This window comes from Otolemur garnettii, unplaced genomic scaffold, assembly GCF_000181295.1.
Source record: "Otolemur garnettii isolate 467f Iridium unplaced genomic scaffold, OtoGar3 scaffold00090, whole genome shotgun sequence".
Lineage (NCBI taxonomy): Eukaryota > Metazoa > Chordata > Mammalia > Primates > Galagidae > Otolemur > Otolemur garnettii.
The window spans coordinates 3,922,418-3,931,498 of record NW_003852485.1 but is presented as its reverse complement, the minus strand read 5'-3'; the positions used below and the strand labels follow the sequence as shown (position 1 = coordinate 3,931,498).

The 9,081-nt window shown below is 44.1% G+C and overlaps 1 protein-coding gene across 1 annotated transcript in view; it reads left to right on the top strand.

The window, feature by feature from the left end:
* Positions 1 to 3,258: 3,258 nt before the first annotated feature.
* The window catches only part of COBLL1 (cordon-bleu WH2 repeat protein like 1), a 161,651-nt gene continuing 155,828 nt past the window's right edge, over positions 3,259 to 9,081 (top strand). The window contains 1 exon segment of the mRNA XM_023516365.1: positions 3,259 to 3,471. Coding sequence (XP_023372133.1) covers positions 3,404 to 3,471 — 68 coding nt within the window. The 5' untranslated portion in view covers positions 3,259 to 3,403.

Genomic DNA, 9,081 nt, shown 5'->3' with positions numbered 1-9,081 from the left:
GGGGAGAGGGGAGATTTCCAAACTGGGAAATTAAGTTAAACCTAGGAAATTTGCACATGTTTGAAACAGTTCTGCATAATTAGAGGGGAAGACTGGCAAGTGGAAGTTTTCTACCATTATGTGAAAAGATTTATAGTAACTGTGATTCCCATTTTGCTAATGAACTCTGTAACCAGCTGACTACAGTGAGGATAGTTCAGTACCACAGGAGAGAAACATCAAGTCTAGTCTTGGTTCTGAAAGTTGTCAAACATGGCAAGGCCCAAGGTAGGCTAAGTAATACTGGGCAACACATCATTCCAGTATTTCAGTGGTTTAGACTAGCATAATCTTATTTCTTGCTTATGCAGATTCTGTTGTGGGTCCTGGGACTCTCCAGGGTAGCTGTGCTGAGGGCAATGGACTCAGCATTCCAGCATCCTTCAGTCTTGTGCTTCCTCCATTTTAATATATGCTTTCACGACTGAGCAGCCAGGGAAAAGAGCACTGGCTTAACAGATTCTACCAGGAAATAAGATAGTTCCTGTCTGCTCACAATTCATTTACCAAAGTCACCTGGTCGTACTTAATTCTAATGAGGTGGAGCATATAATTTTCCCTGATGCCTAGGACAAGGAGGAGGACAGGAAATACCTTCAGCGGTTATGAAATGTTATGACAATGTGTTATGTTTAAGATTAGCCTAATGGGGTCCATAGAATTACTAGTATGTCATAAATTAAAGTTGATACTAATTAAAGTTTTAACCTTGATCTTGTGATTGAAAGTTATAGACTTTAAGTAGTTTCACTGTTACTCAATATTTGCAGCATTGTCTGTGTAACCAACTGTAAAAACTAGTTATTTAGAGGCATAAATGATTCATGAAATTGTTTAACCTGAGTTATTGTTCAAAGACTAATGCATAGGCGTTTAAATAAATTGCTTTGATTAATATTAGTTAAAACATCTAAAAGTAGCCCTTTCTGACAGGGTTCTAATCCTGTAATCCAAATAAGCCATTTTGGGGGTTCATGTTTAAGATATACTGAAAGGACTATATTATGCACTGTAAAAATAATAAATATTTAATGCGTGGGTATAACAGACAAATGGCACATTACTATGCATTTAGTTCAGTAGTCTTTTTGGTTGTTACAGTGGATAAACAGCTAAAGAAGCATTTGGCCAAGCATTGGTTCTGAATACCAATTTAATTTTAAAATCTTCTAAATGTTATTCTATCAGGGTAAAGTGGCAACTCAGATCTGTTACTTGATCTAAATACCATCGTGGAGGTCCCCTTCAAGATGCTCTTTCTTGTAAGATTCTCCACCAGTTCTTTCTTTTTTCTTTTTTAAGACAAGAGTCTCACTCTGTAGCGCTGGGTATAGTGCCCTAGCATCATAGCTCACATCAGTCTCTTGCCTCAGCTCCCAAGAAGCTGAAACTACAGGAACCTGCCACAACACCTGGCTAGTTTTTTAATTTTAGTAGAAATGGGGCCTTGTTCTTGCTCAAGCTGTTCTCAACTCCTGAGCTCACGCAATCCACCTGCTTCCGCTTCCCAGCATTTTTTTTTCTTTTTGAGACAGTATTTCACTGTGTTGCTCAGGCTACAGTGTAATGGCATCATCACAGTTTAGTTCAACTTTAAATTCCTCCTCTCAAGTGATCCTCTTCCCTCCTTCTCCAGAGTAGTTGGGACGAGGCCGGTTCCACCACCTGGACTAATTTTTCTATTTTTTGCAAAGATGAGGTCTCATTGTATTACTCAAGCTAGTTTTGACCTTCGGGCCTCAAGCAATCTTTCCGCCTCAGCCTCTCAAAGTGCTAGAATTACAGGCTATCGACACCTTGCACAGCCACCAAATATTATTTTTAAGCTATAGTTTGAAGTTAATTTTTAAATTTCACATACTTTTCTGAAAGCACAATTTTGGACCCATCAAAGTGGCTTGCACCAATTGGTGCTAGTCAGATTATATAGGAGATACACAAACATAGTTGTCAGCAATAAAGAATCAACTAAACAGCTTGCCCGTGGAAACAAAAGCTTACAGACACGCATAGAGCTGTGTCAATGTGATTCCTTTAGTATAACTTTCAAGAGGTGAATAAAATCTGTATCATTCAATTCCTAGATTGTCATTAGACATGATGTTGTCCAGCCCTCATGTGGCAGCTGTTAACAGACTTAACAGAAAGAACTACGCCTCTGAGGACAGGGCAAGCTTAAACCTGCCAGCTATTAGAAACAGCCTAGTGTCACAGGTGGCTTTTTAACAGGAGAGCAATTTTAGAGGTCAAGTTGAAAACCCAAATTGTAAAAAATAACCCATACTGTGGAAGGTCAGTTTGCAGGGAGGACAAGCCGCGGGCCCCGTTCTGCGAGTTTGTGTCCTCACATCTGCGGCGGCCGGGTCCTTCCCTCGAGAACCCTCCCTCTGTCCCCACCTGTCCGGCTGGGCGCGCACGCCTCCCCGAAGCGACGCCCTAGCGGTGGGAATGGGAACGCCTCTCCCGGGAGCTTCCTTTCCGTTGGGCTAGGGAAGCAGGACCCCAAATACCCGAAGCCCTGGGGGAGGAAATTCCGACTCGCTCGCGGCCCACCCCGCCCCGTTCCTCTCCCCGGCTGGCTGACTCGCTCGCTCCGATGCCGCCGCGCTGGTCCCCACTTCTCGGAGGCCTGTGGCGGCGGCGGCGGCGAGCTCCCGGGCTCTGGGCAGCGGGATGGGGCAGGGTGAGTGCGAGCAGGCTGGAGCAGAGGCCCCGAGCGCAGGGAAGGCGCCGAGTCGGCCCGGCCGGCGCTGGGCGAACTCGGAGAGGCTGCCGCGCTCTCCCCACTCAAGCCCCGGCTGTGCCGAGCTGCGAGGGGAGGGCAGAGAGGAGAGGAAGCCGCGAGGAAACACACGAGCTACTGTCTCCTTTTGACAAGAAAGTAGGAGTCCCGGGTGGGAAAAGAGAGATTAGCTCTCTCAACTTTTCTTCGGGAAAAGTTTACCCAGGGCGTTTCGCTTGTGCAAACTCTGTCGGAGGAGCCCGGGAGCGCGCTGCCGGCGTGGCGGCGGTGCCGGTGCGCCCGGCCCCGCTCCTCCTCCTCCTCCTCTCCCAGCTCGGCAGCTCCTCTCCCTCCCGAGAGGCGCCAAATGGCTACCCAGTAAACCCACGGGGCGGGGGCTGCAGCGCCGCCTCCCGCCGCCGCGGCTCCCGGCGCCCGCGGGCTGGGAGTCGGGCCCGCAGGTGGAAGCGCACCCGGGAGGCGGGCCGGCCGGGCTGGGAGGCTCGGGCGGGCTTTTGACGCGCGGCCAGCCCAGCTCCGGCCGCGGGAAGGCGCGCGTCCCGCCCTGACCCGCCGGCCTCTCCCACCCCAGCAGTGACGCGCCGCCTCCGAGCTGGAGCCCGTGCAGCGCCCGGCAGGGCGATGGACCGCCGAGACCCGCTCCCGCAGGACGCCCCGGCGGTGCCCACGCCGCCCGCCGCCCCGGCAGGGTAAGCCCAGCGCGCCGCGGGGCCGCTCCCGGGGACAGCAAGGGCAGCGAGGCCTCAGCCGTTTACCTGGCTGGCCACTCGCTGCCCTGCCAGCGGCCTGACTCCCTGGCCGCCCGGCGCGCGGCGGAGGAGGCTGCTTCCTCCCGGCCTTCTCGGAGGCAGCCGGGGTGAGGTCTGGGGGAGATTTTTGATTGCTTTCCCACTGGGACTGCCCTGGGTTGCGGAAGGCGAGCTGAATGCCAGGAATTGGGTGAGGAGTCCGGGAGCAAAAATGCTAACAAAGGGCCCCTTGTTGCGACCCGGGAGGAGCAGTGGACGGTACCTGTAAGCGAGCTCCTGGGAAGGGAGGAAAAAAGTTTCCTTGGCCAAAGGCCGAGGCCTAGGCAGGTGAGCAACGTCAAGGTGATTGTAAGGAAGGGGCTTTCTGCAAGCCGAGGGCGCCGGGAGGGTGTGCCAGCTGTCAGCCCAGCCCGCCTGACAGTTCCGGGAGCGGGCGGGGTGCGCGCCTCTGATTGGGGGTGTGTGTGCCTGTGGCCAATTGCTGGGGCCAAAACCAAGTGCAAAGTGAGATCGCAAACGGCTGTACTTTTTATTCTCACGTGTTTGAGGAGAGATTGGAGGGGAGGGGGCTGTCACATGGTAAGTTAATGTTAAATGAAGCAGGTCTTCCTGCCAGATATGCTAATGACCACCCTGCTAAGCGTTTGTGTAAACAGTAATGAGAACAGGTAGTTCTGCTGGAGATGAGGAGAACCTGAAAATAACCTTGGTCTTGGTAAATAACCTTGGCAGGAACGACTTGGGTGGTAGTTGAGCTTCTGAAGTGGGAAGCGTCTCAGATGTAGTTTGCTGCAGTATAACTTTTTCTTCCAAGTGTCCCCACAACTCAGTTTCTGGTATTTCTTAGTTAATCTGAATGCAGAAATGCCCTCACTAGAACCCGAATGTTCCACAAATAGAAATGTTAGGGGAAAATCGTTGTAACTAATGAATGAGAGTTGTACAGTTTTTCTGATTTAAGGGCGGAGAAGTCATTTTTCCTTGGAACATGACAGGCGTTTCCTTAAAGCTAGTCACAGCATGTTTATTCATCAGACAGCAGGCGAACATTGACTGTTGTCTAGAGGAAACATGGAAAAGTCTCAAAGCAACATGACTAATCTAAAAGATATTTCGTATACTGCTTACGTAGAGGAAACATATAGTGTATGAATTCTTTCATTTTGCTCCAGTTAGCTTTCTGCCCCCTGAAAATAGCCCTCTTGCTGTTGACCTCGTTTCCTCCTGTTTCCCCAGGTTTTTCGTCGTTTAGATATTTTAATCTATCCTTCCATATGCCCTCACATTATGTGGTATGAGTAAAGAAATACAATGGTAGAAAGATGTACAGCATAAAAAAGCAAGAGACCTTGATAGTAGAATGGTTATCAGAATACTGAAATGTAGGCTCAGTGCCCGTAGGCCAGTGGTTAGGGTGCTGGCCACATGCAGCGGGGCTGACAAGTTCAAACCCAACGGGGCCTGCTAAACAACAATGACAACTACAACAACAAAAATAGCCGGGCGTTGTGGTGGGCACCTGTAGTCCCAGCTACTTGGGAGGCTGAAGCAAGAGAATCGCTTACACCCAAGAGTTGGAGGTTGCTGTGAGTTGTGATAGGACAGCACTCTACTGAGGGCAACATAGTGAGACTCTGTCTCAAAAAAAAAAAAAAAGACTGAAATGTATTCAGGGACCACAAAGTAAGATAGAATTAAATTAGATTTGAAAAAGATTAAGATTCTATATTAAAAAGATGCCCATGTACCCAACATATACACCCATGGGTATTCAGAAATCAGATGATTTGGGGTGAGGTCAGGGGGCTCCGTGATGAAGAAATGAAAGACATTTTTAGTGATAAGCATTATTATTGTAAGAGATTTTATATTTCACCTTTGAGAATTTACAGGTTTAACTGACAAGTTCTTTGCTTTTTTCTTTCTTTCTTTTTTTAGAGACAGAGTCTCACTTTATCGCTCTTGATAGAGTGCTATGGCATCACAGTTCACAGCAACCTCCAGCTCTTGAGCTTAGCTGATTCTCTTGACTCAGTCTCCTGAGTAGCTGGCATTACAGGTGCCTGCCGTAATGCGGGACTATTTTTTGTTGCAGTTTGGCCAGGGCTGGGTTCGAACCCGCCACCCTCCGTATATGGGGCTGGTGTCCTACTCTCTGAGCCACAAGTGCCGCCCAACAAGTTCTTTGCTTTAAAAGAAGGTACAAAAGTGCTCTAATTCTTAAATATATTTTAAGGACTTTTGCCCTCCCCTCTCCAAATTTAAGTAGGGATATGTGGAAAAATACTTTAGCATCTTATTAAAATAATACCACTACTGTTTCATTTTACCCTCACATTATTCTATTCAGAGAAGTTATACTATCTAAACATACAAAATTACTTCTGTATTTCCACCTACCTATATTCCTTATGCATGTTCCAAGTGCCTGTTATATAGTATTTGTTGAATAATATTCAGTAATTTTGTTCTTTTTACAAAACCTAGAATATTAAAAAATGTTTAATTGTGGGGAAAAATATCTAAGAGTATTTGGGAGGTGGCAAGGTACAATCATAATATAATTTTAGATTTTGTAAGCAAATTTCTTACTTTGAAACTAATTATTACTTATTACTCTAATAGCCCATGAGGCCTAGTTTAGTCCTCACTCCCCAGTATTACTGTTCCAAAGAATTCCGCTGTAATTTTCCTAGTTTTACATGGTCCTAACAAGTCATTTTAATATTGTAACAAGTTTCTTTCTTTCTTTTTTTGGAGACAGTCTCAAGCTGTTGCCCTAGGCATCACAGTTCACAGCAACCTCAGGGCTTATGCTACTCTCTTGCCTCAGCCTCCCAAGTAGCTGGGACTACAGGCAGCCGCCACAATGCCCGGCTATTTTTCTTGTTGTTTTTGTTGTTGTAGTTGTCATTGTTGTTTTAGCTGGCTCGGTCTGGGTTCAAATTGCTAGCCCGGGTGTGTGTGGCCGGCGCCCTACCCTGTCACAGGTTTCATTCTAGCAAACTTGACAAATGAGAATCTGAAGCCTATATAGCCACCGAGGGACTTTGTTGAAGTCCCACAGCAAATTAGTAGCAAAACCAGGAAAAAGAAGCCAGGTCTTCAGAAGCCTAGCCAATTGTGCTCATTGCTTGTACTCCTTTCTTGACCACTGTATGATATAATAGTCTACATTTTAACAGGTAATTTATTTTTAATCATTAACTCACCATAATACTTTTTTCCCCCACACATTTCAGGTAAAATGAATATATATAATATATAATATATACATATATATACACATATACAATATATGCATATATACATATGGATACATCCTCATTTATCCTGGATGATAAATGAGCAAGGATGTATATGTATACATCCTCCTTCTCACTTACATTATTTCTGTAATAAATGAGCAAGAATGACTGATTATTTTAGGAAAAGTAATTGTTTTATTGACCTCAGCTACTGCTTATCTAAAGACTTTATATAATTCATTGCAAAGGTTTAAAATTTTTCAGTGCCTTTACACATTTAAATTACTTTTAGCCTTATACAATATTATAAATTACCTGCAATAGATGGTACTTTCTTACATTTCAGTGGAGGCAACGGTACACAATTAAGGCTGCCTTAGGGTCTTGTGCTGGCAAAGCCCTGGACCTTAAGGGGTCTAATCCAGTGATCACTTTGAGTCTATCATCTTGGCTTCCAATGCACTGCCTTAATCCCAAACATTCCAATTTCTAGATTATATCTCCCCCCTTGCCCTTTTTAAGAGATGGGATGGGATCTTGGTATGTTGCTCAGGCTGGCCTTGAACTTCTGGCTCAAGTGAGCCTCCTGTCTCATTCTCATGAGTAGCTGGGACGATGGTGCTACTGTGCTCTGCTTTAGATCCCTTTATTAATATGCAAAAGTATCTACTTTGTTGTTTTTTGGGATTTATCATGAGGCTAAGCATTTAGACCTCAAAAGCCACTGAGTACAGTTTTGATTTTCCTTTGAGATTAAAGTTAGCATGTAACTTTGTGTTCATATCTAATATATACATTCAAATATACACTCATACATAATAGATATATTTTTATCTAATGCATGCATATGTTCTCACATATATGAAAGTTGACCAGCTAATTTGATAGTTATTTATATGAAAACTAAATTACTTTTATATGTTGTACTTGTTTCCTACAAAGTGGAAATAGTAGGGTTGTTTTGTTGTTGTTTGGTTTGTCTTTTTAAGAGAACACCACCATTGAAGAAACTGGTTACAAAGTTAAAAGGCTGTTTTGGAGGGAAGGGGGTGGCCAAAAGCGATTTCTTCCTCTGCTTTGGATATCCAATTAGTGATGCTACCTAAGTTTCCTATCTTAGTAAAATAGATTTAATCACTTAGAAAAAGCAACGTAATTGCTGACATCATCCTGAGTATACTACCTTTAGAACTCCTAATGCTTTTGTATCTTTACTTGTTCAAACTGATGCTTTTTTTTCACTCTGAAATTTAAACGTCAAAAGCTTAACTGTCCTTGTTCTGAAGGATCTTAATATTTTAAATCTGAAAAAATTTTCAGAAATGAACAGGGGAGGAAAGTTCCCTTTATGACTTTAAAGCTTTGACTCTGGAGTTAATTGGTGATGGAATAAAAATCAAGGCATGACGTAGCAGCTGCTTTCTTAAGCTTTTATTTGGGTTCATTATTGGCTCTAAAGTTTTACAGATTGTATGAGATGAGTTTTTGTTGGTAAACACTTAGCACATGGTTTGAAGTTGACTGACTTAGCTGAGGTCTTAAGATAAGAGTCACCGGTGGTCCTACAACGGCTTGGCTGGTTATAAAATGCTGTTCAAGTGATTTCAATGTGCAGCCAGATCTGAGAGTCATTGATTAGTAGATAGTAACAGCTCAGGCAGAGATAATGCCAGAAATGGGATGGAGGCTGCTTCGAATCATTTGAAGGAAACTAACGAGGTAACTTTCAGTGTTATTTTGTCTTTCTGAAGTGCTTTACAGTATTTTAAAAATTTTTACTACTTTTTGAGGAAGTATATTAACTTCATTTACAATTAACGGAACTGAGGTTCAGAGAGCCTAGTTAACACTACACAGGGACACACAATTCTAAGAAATACAAGAATATTAAAAGCAAGCTTGTGTTTCAAACCTATGTCCACCAGGGCTATGTCACCCACAGTGTTTCCTACCGTGGATTACACTAAACAGCTGAAGATGATTTTTATTTAAAGTGGCTTTATTGTCTTGATTCTTTTTAAGGTCATGCTTATATTTCTTTTTTTTGCAGTTTTTGGCCAGGGCTGGGTTTGAACCTGACATCCCCGGCATATGGGGCCAGCGGGCGCCTTACTTCTTTGAGCCACAGGCGCTGACCCTATATTTCATATTTTTCAAACTTCAAATTCCAGTACATATTGACAATGTCTAACATTTAAAAGGAGTTAAATATTTGGGTATGTCTCTAAAGTCAAATTTAACATTTTTATGTGTTTGGGACAGTTTAACTCTTAGTAAGCTGACAGCCCTTTTGTCAAAGTCT